This window comes from Hippocampus bargibanti, linkage group LG09 (assembly GCF_051943395.1).
Source record: "Hippocampus bargibanti isolate YZ-2025 linkage group LG09, ASM5194339v1, whole genome shotgun sequence".
In the NCBI taxonomy this organism is placed as follows: domain Eukaryota; kingdom Metazoa; phylum Chordata; class Actinopteri; order Syngnathiformes; family Syngnathidae; genus Hippocampus; species Hippocampus bargibanti.
In genome coordinates this window covers 9364745-9377564 of record NC_142742.1, presented here as the reverse complement: position 1 = coordinate 9377564, position 12820 = coordinate 9364745, and the positions used below count along the sequence as shown (strand labels likewise).

General features: G+C 39.8%; 1 protein-coding gene across 1 annotated transcript in view; it reads left to right on the top strand.

The window, feature by feature from the left end:
* Positions 1–12316, top strand: part of cnksr1 (connector enhancer of kinase suppressor of Ras 1) — a 38907-nt gene extending 26591 nt beyond the window's left edge. Inside the window, exons 12-21 of the mRNA XM_089003632.1 lie at positions 119–288; positions 1761–1794; positions 1887–2062; positions 3156–3229; positions 3310–3381; positions 3665–3735; positions 5965–6023; positions 6122–6209; positions 6283–6464; positions 9003–12316. Of these exons, the coding sequence (XP_088859758.1) occupies positions 119–288; positions 1761–1794; positions 1887–2062; positions 3156–3229; positions 3310–3381; positions 3665–3735; positions 5965–6023; positions 6122–6209; positions 6283–6464; positions 9003–9464 (1388 nt within the window). The 3' untranslated portion in view covers positions 9465–12316. The remainder of the gene's footprint in view (positions 1–118; positions 289–1760; positions 1795–1886; positions 2063–3155; positions 3230–3309; positions 3382–3664; positions 3736–5964; positions 6024–6121; positions 6210–6282; positions 6465–9002) is intronic.
* The last annotated feature ends 504 nt before the right edge of the window (positions 12317–12820 follow it).

The window sequence follows — 12820 nt, the reverse complement described above, 5'->3', positions numbered from 1 at the left end:
GTAGCAACAAAGTCCTCCAGTTGACTTTACATGCGTTAATCTCTTCTTATCTTTTCTGATGTTCACCATGTTTGTCACAAGAAGTCAGCGGTAACGTCTCGACATTTGCATTTTCTAGGGGACTTTGAAAGTTTGACGAGACTTTCCGCGAGCCTCAACCAGAGAAGAGACCTCTCGCCGTCATCGCGAAGCACTTCACCCTTCGAATTATACAGAAGTTCCTCATCGCAGGGATTCATTCAGGAGAGAGCGAGTGTCAGTTCCTGTCCTGAAATGGTTGGCCACACGGTAAGAAAATGAAAAACACCAGGCATTAGGTCTGGGCGTCTGTGGGAAAAAAAACACAAAAAAAATCATCTCGATTGTTTTTGATTGTTATTGAAATCACAATTTAGAAATTCAATAGCCCCCCCCCCCCCCAATCAGCTGAAACTCTCATGATTTCCGATCACTTTAATCAGATTGGATTGGATTGGATTGGATATGCCTTTATTAGTCTCACAGTGGAGAAATTTACATTTCAGCAGCAAAGTGACTATTGAAAGGATATCACCCCTGCAATGAAATGATAATTTTTAATTACCGTATTTTCTGGTGTATAAGGTGCACCGGAGTATAAGGCACATCTTCAATGAATGAAAGAAGTTTTCCAAATAGAATATCTAAATACATATAATTTTTTTCTAAATATAAGGCACACAGCATTATAAGGCGCTACAGTAAAGGCTAGGGTTACGCACAACTTCTTCTAGAGGGGGAAATAGAGTCGATGGCTGCTGACAGTAGTTTCGAGACCGGTTGTGGCTCAATAGTACTTCACATATAAGTCGTACCTGCGTATAAGGCACAGGGTCATCTCTTGAAGAAAATCAAGGCTTTTGGGTGCGCATTATACACCGGAAAATACAGTAGCCTCTTAACACATTCACTGCCAGATGATATGCAGTATGTCCACTCCAGTGCCAGGGTTTTTGTCATTGTCAGAATATTAAGTTTTTAAGACTAAATAAACTTGTATCAGAAAAAAGAGTTAATTCCTAAATTATATGGGTCTGGAGTTATATGAGCTTGAAATGAGGGCACAATTCATGTCCAAAATACAACGCAATGCATACATATTGGTTTAAATAGCGCTTTAACAACAGCTGAAGCTGTTACAAACCGTTAACATGGAAAAATATCCTGTGACTGAGTTTTGAAAGGCGCTAATAAATGAAATGTATTATTATTATTATTATTATTATTATTATTATTATTATTATTATTATTATTATTATTATAAAAAAGGGAAATACTGCCCCCTTGTGGAAGGGAAAAAAACCATTGCCGGAGGCCATAGCCAGCGCTTTATCGGCACCCAAACAAGAAAAAAAAACCAACAAATTCCGGAATGGTGCTCGACGTCATATTTTCAATTCCCGAATACATTTGTGAATGGCTGTGAATGAGGAAATGTAATTGTGCAATAAATGCCAGCTCGCAATGACAGTGCAGTAAGCATGGTTATAGAATTAGCATGCTTACTACACAGCACACAAGGCTGTTTCATAACATGTCCATTTCCAAACACGGACCGCGCTATTTTTCTTCAATTCTAAATTGCAAAATCATTATTAGATTTAGCCTGAGCACATGATTAAAATAGAGACAGACAAACATTCACACCTTCGTTCACACCTACGTTCACACCGTCAGTTCAAGTGTAAAGAAAGCAATTGATGTGGTAACAGATACTGAGTCAATTTCCGCTCTATTCTCAGGGACACCAGGAGACAAAGAAGAGTTCAACCAAAGGTACGCCTCGATAATACACCTGACAACTGCCGATTATTTTTTTCCAATCCGCTTCCCACTGAGACGCTTCATTTTATTTCATCCCACGCCAGGAATGACAGCGGCCCTTAGTCGCCGCCGCGTGTCCTGTCGTGAGCTGGTGCTGCCCGACTGCGACGGTTGGCTGTGGAAGAAGAGGAAAGAAAGCAGCGTCTTTATCGCCCAGAAGTGGCAACGCTTCTGGTTCGTCCTCAAGGGGCCGTCCCTTTATTGGTACACCAGCCTACAGGTGCGAATCCCGTTCAATTCACTTTGGGGTGCTTGAAAGGCAATTTAAAGGACAACTGACGTCACTTTTTTGTTTCCTAACTCACATCAGAAAAACGTTTTATAGCATCTAAAATGGCCAAAACACACATTTTATATATTTTTATTCAAATGCAAAACACCAATAAAAATGACTTAACATGTCCAAAATCTGCAAAAAAATGAGCTGCGAATTGGGAATTTTCAGAAAGTCCCTCCCCCAGTTCGTGACGTCACGCCAAGATGTCTTGCATTGCTGAAGAATCAAAACAATGGCTTCAGATTCGGAGAATATGCTTTCTTGTTACACATCCAGTTATGAATATGATTCAAATAGTTCTGAAGAAGAAAGCATACATGTTTGCAATCGGTTAAAGAATGTATTCCGTGTCATTTTGAGGCATCAGGGGTGGGAAATGTCACACCCAAGGGAGGCAGAAAATGGCGACAAAGCCGTGTAGGGAATTAGTCAGCCCGTTTCCACAGACTGATAAATTCCTTCCATGGAGCTTGGTCGCCCTCTTCTGGTGGCTTTTTGGTGCAACACGATGTTTTCAGACCAATCAAGTACAGCAAAATACATTGACGTGATGGAAGGACTGCTACAATGTGTCTTTTTTTCGGTCAGGGTCGTTCCTTTAGTGACGTCACGTACGGACTCGTCACCAACTCAAAAACAAGACTTCCGGAATATTCAGCGCGAGTCTTGAAACGTAAAATATAGCTATATGCGGTGGAATCTTTGTAAAATACGCTCAGTAGAAGTCATTTGAAGCCATTTTACAAATTATGGACACAACTTGTCCGGAGACGTCGGTTGTCCTTTGAGATTAGTTCAAGTTGGGCTTGAGATACAAACAATCGTTATGATTGTGATTTGTTTTTGTCTATGTACTTCAAGACTGGCTTTTCCGTTCAACAAGATTTTACGGCGGTTTGACCCCCCCAATTTTTTGGGGGATGGACTATATAAAATGGGAGGAGTATTCCTTCACAGGTTGATTTAGATTTTTGATGTGTTGCTGTCATGTCTCATGAATCCATTTTGACCCATCGTTTCATTCTTTACTCTGCAGGACGAAAAGGCGGAGGGATTTGTCAACATCGCCAGCTACAACATAGAGAGCGCTGGCGAGCACAAAAGAAAATAGTAATGACAAATCTATTTGCTTTCGTTTAGTGTTTTACGTACGATGTGATTAATTCAAAGTTGTTCTCTCCTATCTGAAGTGTGTTCAAAATGCGTCACCAGCGATTTCACAACTTCTTTTTCGCTGCCGACAATGTCAGCGACATGACCAAGTAAGTTTGGGTCTAAAGTTGATCTCACTGTTTTCTTTCTTTTTTTGGGGGGGGAAATTTATTTGAAAGAATTACAAGTTGTTGACTGTAAGGCGTCAGTGCTTGAAGTGTTAGTCAACACTGCCCCCTGCAGTTACGATTACAAACAATGTCCATCATTAATTCATCACACTTTTTTTTCAAACTATTAAATCATTGAATGGATTGGTTTAGTCTCACAGTGGGGAAATTTCACAGCAGCAAAGATAAATATTAAAATACAAATGTATGTTATTTTCCATAGATGGATAAACTGTCTCATCATTGCAATTCAGAAACATAAGAAGCTCAGTCCGGGCCCAGACAGCGAACAAGGTACCTTCCCACTTTAACAGCATTGAAATTTGAAATGAAGTTGTGCCATATTTAAATCAAAAATAACAATGTTTATCATGAAAAACAACAGTATTGTTGATGCTGACATCATGTCTAACACACTCATATGGATAAGCATTTTTAACACATTCATTGCCACACGTGTAAAAATGTGTCCACTCCAGTGCCAGGGTTTTTGTCATTGTCATTAGAATTCCAGGACCCACAGAATATTGAGTTTTAGGACTACCTAAACATTCAATACAGCGTTAGAAACTTTAGACTCTCTTCTTTCATCACAAAAAAAGTGCTTTAACAACAGCTGAAGCTGGAACAAATTGTGAACACGGAAAAAAGAGAAATTCTTCCCCCTGGTGGAAAAGAAAAAAACATTGGCAGAGGCCATGGCCAAGCATGAAAAAAACAAAACCCGAACAAATTCAGGAATGGCAGTTAATGAGTTCATGACTCTGACCCTAATATATATTAAAATTTAAGCAAGAGGTATTTGAACACAAATGATGAAACAACACATGTAGACATTCAATATAGCATTACCTAGTCATATTGTTTATTCTCTGAAAGCCGAGACGAGCTGAAAGATCGAAGACGTCTGGGTATACAGACGCTTCCCTTGTTTGTTACGTCACGCCAGGACGTCTTGCCTTGCTGGATAATCAAAACAATGGCTTCAGATTTGGAGCAGATGCTTTCTTGTTACTCATCCAGTTATGAATGTGATTCAAATAGTTCTGAAAAGCAACGCATAAATGTTTGCAATCGATTAAAGAAGTCCTTCCGTATCAATTCGAGCCGTCTGGACTCCAATGTAGCATCCCAGAAAATGCACAAGATGGCACACAAGCTCCGTTGGAAATGGGCTGATCTGTCTACTGGGAATTTGTGTCCACTTCTATATGATGTTACCGCAATTGGTGGTCTTGGTGCGACACACAACGATTCACCATCACTTATTTATTTTCCTACTAATTTCGCCATCAACACAGATCAACACGATGTTTTCAGACCAAACAAAGTACCCAAAATGCATTGTGTGTCGCTTTCTCGGTCAGGGGCGTTCCAGACGTGACGTCACGTCAGACATCGTCATCAACTCGAAAACAAGACTCCCTGTATATTCAGCGCGAGTCTTAAAACGTAAAATATAGCTATATGCGGTGGAATCTTTGTAAAATGCGCCCACTAGAAGTCATTTAAAGTGATTTTACAAATTATGGACACAACTTGTCCGGAGGTTTTGGTTGTCCCTTAAACAAATTCACCTTACGAACGACCGTTGGGAATGTATCTCATTCGTTTGGAAGTTGTGGAGCATCCATATATTACAGTCTGTACTTTACTGCCCGCAGGTGGCCAAGTTAGGGACTAGCTCAATGGCTGTTCAACAAATCTAAAGTGTGACAAGTTCAATGTAGTCCTTCTCCATTATGTTGGCCCATAAGGGTCTGTTTTTACCAAACACAGTATTGTTGTTTACTATTTTTCCCCCTTAAAAAAACAACTCCCATTGCATTTTTTGTTGTGATTTGGGGATGTTGGAATGTTTATAATAATAATAATAATAATAATAATAATAATAATAATAATAGTAATGCATTTCATTGATAAGCGCCTTTAAAAACTCAAGGATACTTTACAAAAAGAACAACAACAATAATAATAATAATAATAAATAATAATAATAATAATCTTCTTTTCCTTTCGGCTTTTCCCTTGAAGGGGTCGCCACAGCGAATCAGTGTTGATCCGCATGCTTTAGCCAAGCTTTTACGTCGGATGCCCTTCCTGACACAACCCTCTCTATTTATCCGGGTTTGGGACCGGCACAAGAACACTTATGTCCCTTTGTGGCTACAGAACAAGCAACTGGCTCAGTAAAAGGCTCCCAAACACAAAATGGTAATCGGCACAGCAACATTCAAAAAAGCAAAAACTATACTCACCATTTGATGACAATGCTCTGATGTTACTGTGAATTGTTAAGGACACTTTGATTGTGAAGGTCAAATAATAATAATAATAATAATAATAAATAATAATAATAATAATAATAATAATAATAATAATAATAACAACAGTTCCAAGTACAGTCGCTGTACCAATTCAACTTGTAGCTCAAGGCTTTACTGAATGTCAGTCAGATTGATACTTTTGATTCTGGTAGTGGTGGGAACAAAAAATGTGACTTTTCATGTGCATTTAACACAGAGTGTTACAGTGAGACAGAGTCTGAGACGGAGGTATCCCCTTCGCCCCGCAGGAAAAAGGTCAGTGCACTTCCAAAAGTAACATTTAAAATTTTTATGTCATTTTAAATGTTGCTTCGGAGCAATTTTTCTTAAAAGGTGTTGATGATGTGTGACAGAAAGTGCAGTCCAGCACCCTACCTCGCCCCAAGCGCAAGACCAACACCAAAGTGCCATTGCCAAGTCCATCAACAGGGGGCAGTAAAGGTATGAAAATCCTTTCATTTACACCTGCTCTTGATTCATGTTGACTAAACTTCACACGTGGCGGTTTTCCCAGTGGCCCCAGAAGATGAAATGGGCAAAATGTTGAATAACATCAAGGAGGGAGGCGTGTCCCTAATGGGCCAAGAGCAACCGTTTACACACGATCACTTCAGGAGGTCGTTCATCCGGCGCAACAAGAACCCCGTCATCAATGAGAAAGCTCATACGCTCCGTGCCTTGCAAAGCACCCTCAAGGTGAGTGTGGGGGTGGGTCAAATTAATGCTTTGGTTTCACTCCCCCAAGTTTATTTAACCACCCGGTTTGGAAGAGAAATAAAAAAGTGCACCATTAGAACAGATTTTGAAAAACTAAAATAATTAATTCACTACCAGCCACTTTCAAAGTCCTCCATACAGTGTTGCCAGCCATTTTCGAGCTGACAAACTCAGGCCCACAGAAAATAGTGCTTGCCAACAGAGACGACAAAAAATGTACAACATCCGACTTAGGACCAAGTTACGTTCCGACCAAATGGTCGTAAGTTAAACTGGTCGTAAGTCGAAATACATTCAAAATGTTGAATGGAGACTCAGAGGCTAAATGACTTGCAAACTCCCTCACACTGTCGATTGCTGTGCGATAGTGAGATGCTGGCTGGCTGGCCAAAATTGTCGTACACGTTGCCGGCCTACTAGCGCGTTGCGGTGCCAGGCGTAGAATTAACATTTTAAAAATAGGGTCTGGAGGTTGTGGTCGTAAGTATGGGTGGTCGTAAGTCGAGCTGGTCGTAAGTAGGATGTTACCTGTATTTTGTTTTTCTACCCAAAATAAAGTTTGTTTCCAGCTTTTCCTATTCTTTAACTCATTCGCTGCCATTCTCGAATTGATACGAGAATTGAGAAGTGTGGCGCCGAATTTGTACGTGTTTTGATTTTTCTTGCGGGGTGCCGATAAAGCGCTGGTCAGACCTCTGTCAATGTTTTTTCCCTTTCACGAGGAGGCAGCATTTGGAGTTTGTCCATGTTAGCGCATTGGTACAGCTTCGGCTGTTATTAAAGCGCTATACAGACGCTCCTCTATTTACGAACATTCGAGTTACAAACAACGGTACATATGGACATTTTTGCAGGTATGTCGAAAAATGTTCTGTAAGTTAGATTTTGGATCGCGAGTCTTTTCTTAAGTAGTGCTTCTTTCCGACGTGAGGTGCTGTGAAAGCTCTCTGTCTCTCTCTAAAATATATTTTATCAAATGTTTATTTTTCAGTACAAACCAATACAGGCTACTTATACAAGCCTTAAACATACAGTGAGACCTCAACTTACGAACACCTTATATTACGAACTTTTCATCTTACGAACGTCAAATTTATGAAAATTAAAACTTATAATAAGCACTATTTTCATAATACACACCCACCACGGCTGGTCCATCAAGCACACGAGCTTCGGATCTGGCGGAGTGATCTTCGGCGGAAGCAAACGACCGAACAGCGCTCCAGCCGGCGCTACTTTCCACACCCCCTCTCATTGAATGCACACGTCGATCGCCTACTTGGAGCTTTTTGCTGATAATTTTACTATGATGGGACCGAAAAAAAACCACCACAGGCTCGTGTTCAGCCCAAGAAGACACAAAGTCGCTGAGAAGAAGGAGATAATTGAAAAACACGAACGAGGTGTGCGTTTGTGTGATTTAGGGGTCGAGCACGGCTATGCTAAATCAACCATTGCTCCCATTCTCTGGAACAGAGAAGCCATCGAAGGTGCGTCTGTTGCAAAAGGTGTTTCCGTGCTCTCAAAGCGACGATCTCGGGCAATCAAAGAAGTTGAAAAACTTCTGTTAATTTGGATTCACGAAAAGCAGCTATCCGGCGACAGCGTGAGTAAAGCTATTTTATGCGAGAAAGCACGGCTAATTCACGCCGATATCGCCAGCATCAAGTGAGCTCATAAAGGCAATGTTGGCAAAGTGGAATGATGTTCAGGCTTTTACCGAACAGTTCGATTCAGAAAAGACTGTGGCTATGACAATCATCAACATGATGAACAATAATGTGATCCCTCAGCTTCGTAAGACCTTACAAGTCAGAAAGCAACAGGTGTCAATTAAGAGGTTTTTAATCAGCAAAAATGATGAGGAGTCTCCAAAGAAAAAAGAAGAGAAGCCACACCAGAGGTTAAGTTACCAACAGTGCTCATGGAAGTTGACTCTCCTTCCATAAGCCATCAACGTCCATCAAAAAGGTAAATAAAACTTTACAGCAGTTTATTTCTTTAATTACAGTTCGTACAAGTACATTCTCTGTTAAAATGTCTAAACTTCTCCGACTTGTTGGCTTTTCTCTCCCACATAATGGATGTGACAGATTCACCTCCGACTCTTTATTTTCAACTCAAAAGCTGTGCTGATCTCAAACATATCCTGTGACTGAAAAGTGACCTTGAGAGTTTTGAAAGGCGCTTAGAAATGACATTTATTATTATTATTATTATTATTATTATTATTATTATTATTATTATTATTATTATTATTCTGACTAAGTGCAACATTGCCATCTACTGGCAAATTTTGTCATTACATATGTAGAAGCTGGAATTTCCCAGACAAGGTGGTCATAAACAGTCTTCCACACCCACCTATTTCGAAACATAACCGGCGAATGGATTTCCTCGGTGGTAATAAATGATTCCCATGATGTGGTATGCTTTGGATAGCGGCCTATGCCTTTTCATCAACAGAGTGATAGTAGATACCTGTGGAATTAAACCCCCACTCACGTTGTTCTCCAGGCCAAGGAAGCTGAATTACATCAGATCAACAAAATTCTGGAAGGTCCTGCAGTGACAGCGTCAAAATACCGCCAGTGGAAGGAACAGAACGAAGAACTCGTTCAGGAAATCGAGAAACTGGCCTCTTTCAGGGCCTCCAAAGTCGAAAATGCCGACCCCAGCGCCACCGACGTTGCGGCGCGAGACACGCCTGCCGATGAGGTTGCCGTAGAAACGGTCACCAAGGAAACTAGCACTGCGGAGACAAAAGGTGCATACCGACTGAAACTCAGTGACGGCGAGCAGCTGGTTGACGCCGAGGCCTCGGATGTTCTCCTGGATCTCCCTCAGGGCTCTCCGGTGGAAGAGCGCAGCAGTCTCGGTTTGGAACTCTCGCTGGGTTCTCTGCAGGAATCCATCAATAAGCAGCTGAGTGAAATGAGAGAGAGCGGCGAGGCCTCCGACACTTATTTTTACATTTAAAAACATCTACTGTAGTGCGTGACAAAGAGACATCGGAAAGGAAATTTGTCAGTCCGGACAGATGTACTTCCGAGTACCTTTTACGCAGCGTGGGAAAGCCAGCTATCGTCTGCATCGCTGGATCAATAACGACAGAATGGTGCGGACAAAGTCAACCCGCAGGTACCGGGTGAAAAAAAACAAAACAAGCCTATTTTGACTAAGTAAAAAGGCCAGATCTGTTTTCATATCAATGTCAGATTTCTGCCGCATTCGCAGCTATAATTGGATGGATTTCAGCAAAATTGCAATGATTAAAAAAAAACAGATTCTTAACTCATTCACTGCCATTCACAAATGTATTCGGGAATTGAAAATATGACTTAGAGCGCCATTCCCAAATGTGTTTTTTATGCTTGTGTGCCGATAAAGCGCTGGCCATGGCCTTCGGCAATGTTTTTTCTTTTCCATAAAGGGTGCAGAATTTCCCTTTTGTCCATGTCAGCGCTTTGTTACAGCTTCAGCTGTTGTTAAAAGCTCTATATAAACCAATATGAACTGTATGTATTGCATTCTATTTTGGACAGTTGGCCTCATTTCAAGCTCATATAACTCCAGACCCATATAATTTAGGAAATAACTCTTTTTCCGATGAAAGAAGAGATTCTAAGGTTTCTAACGCTGTCCTGAATGTTTATATAGTCCTAAAACTCAATATTTTGTGGGTCCTGCAAGTTGAGTGACAATGACAAAAAACCCTGGCACTGGAGTGGACATTTTTTTCACGTCTGGCAGTGAATGAGTTAATGTGCATTTGGAAAGAAAATGTAAAGTCAAATAAAAAACCTTGTTTTTTTGCTGAATCACTTTGAGTAGTAGCTCTGTTTTGAAGACTCAGAATGTTGTAATCCCCTCGGTTTTATCAAAGTTAAAAGGAAACAAAAATGAAAGCCATCCATTGTCTAATTTCCGTAAGGCACGCCTTTCAATTACAGGAATTGCACAAGTTTATTGTCGGCGGCATATGTAATTGAGTATCACCGTAGCAGTGAAAATATTTTTTTATGTATAATGTCATCGCATGTAAGCATTTTTGATGGTAAACAACGGAGGGCTAAGAAGTGATCTCTGCGGGACTCCGCATTTAACATTACAAAACAGGTCCATGAATTACACTTTGTGTCATGACTAAGAAAAAGTCAAGACAGTTGTTGTTGGGGGCAGGTGGATGGGGGGATTAAAAACAACTTGAGTACGGCAAGAATATATTTGTACTTGTGTTCGCACCCTGTCCCGGATTTGGTTGCCAAGCACTGATTTTTATACCTCCATAAATCGTACATACTGTATACATAATAAATGGTTACACAGAATATGACCTGGCAGGATGCTTCAGCCATATGTGGCTTTTAAGGACTATGGAACAAAACTGGAAAAAAAGAATAAACTGTATTCAATATTTATCCTACCTTGGCTGGATTCTGATCGTCATACTGCAGATAATCAGGACTCGGTGGAATGGTACGTAGTACATTATCCAAGTTAGGTTGGAATGTCCCTATTCCAAGAATGGTGGTACTTGGAGTTGCAAGTACTAGAAACGGCCACCAAATCCACACATGCAACATTTTAACAGATAACTAAGATGCCGCATGCCTTTTTCATGCAAGTCATCAGAAAAATGGAAAAAGCTAATAACACTGCGACTTCTATGACTGCCGTTGAGAGGAAGTTGTGCAACAAATACAATCATGGAATCATGACACGTAAAGTTTAATTCAATATATTCGATTGTATGATGTGATTACTAGTTGAATTTATGAAGTACAGCCAGTACTATTGTTTAATGCCACGGATTGAGAATATTTCCATTCATTTCAATGGGGAAGGATGATTTGAAAGACAAATGGTTTTGATTTATGAGCGTTGACATGTAATGAACTCAACTCCCAAGTCAAGGCATCGCTTTACCTGAAAAGTTTGCCTGCGTTTATGAGACAGTTCAATGTCAAAGACTGTAAATTACAATATTTCTGTATCGTGGCACATTTTGTGTGATCTGTGTCTGTAAAGAGCCTTTATTCACATTTGCCGGTAATTTGTTTTTTTTTTAATGACATCACTTGCTGTAGTTTACATTTTGAACAAGTTGCCAACTGTCAGTATAAAAAAATATTTAATTCAATTGATTTTCGTAGTAAATATGTAACATAAGACATGCCTTTTGGAAATGTGATGTGTAAATTCTCTTCTAGATGTGCTACATGTGCCCAATAATTGACATTTGGAAATGGCTTTACAGATAATGTACATGTCAATCAACGCCAGGGTTTTTTAATTTCACATTTGTCCTTTTGATGTACAAATGGATTTTAATAAATGAGTATTTAGTGAAAAAAAGTGCAACTATTTAATCACTTCACGCAGAGTGAAATATTTCATGATTTTAACAAATATTCACAATTCACTCTCTCAGGAAATGGCAATTTTACATAGGAAGCACATTAATGAGCTAAGAAATGGGCATCGGGGTTGACAAATCGGTGTCATAAATGCTTTTTTGAATTGAATTACTGTCAATAATTGACATTTCCTACCTTAGTCAGATTAATTGTGATGTGCTTGTATTTGTTTAGCAACCTATATGTTACGTTATTGTTTATAAAGTACAGACGTGTTTTAAAACGATGTGTTTTCACAGTGTGAGTCATCTCATAAAAGAAAAAAAGAGCGTCATGATCACCCACACTTGAATTATTCCGTTCGTGATGTTTTGCATTCTTTTTTCTCTGCTATTAACTTTTGTTGAATTGTTTTTTGATGTGCTGTATGATATCTTTCGTTTTTCAACATATTATATAACCTCACACCACTGTGTCATTGATGGTAAGGATTATGCCAGTGTCTGAAATAACGTCTACCTGGATGCCGCGGGCGTGCAACTTTTACGTCGGGCGTACAACTTATAAAACGAAAAAGATGTTTTTTTTTCAAATCAAATGTTTGCTTTATTGAATAAAGCAAACGTTTGAACGAAGATTTCGAAATTGGAATAAATCATTCAGATTTTGAAATATTCGTTCGGTTTGGAAATGTTCGGAATTTCGGTTCGTTTGGCAATTTGCATGCTCAGCACGGCAGCCAATCAGAAGCCTGCTTCGTGCTTCCGGACTTTCCCGAGCGTTATAAGGTCATGCATTTGCATCTCATTTTCCAAAGTAGATGCACAGAACCGCGGCCCCAGAAGAAAGATTCAAAAGAAGCTAACAAAATTCATAACGCTACAAAATGTAAACATACATTATCCTCCTATCCTGTGACTGTAAAATGTCCTTGAGAGTTTTGAAAGGCGCTTAGAAAATTTATGTATTATTATT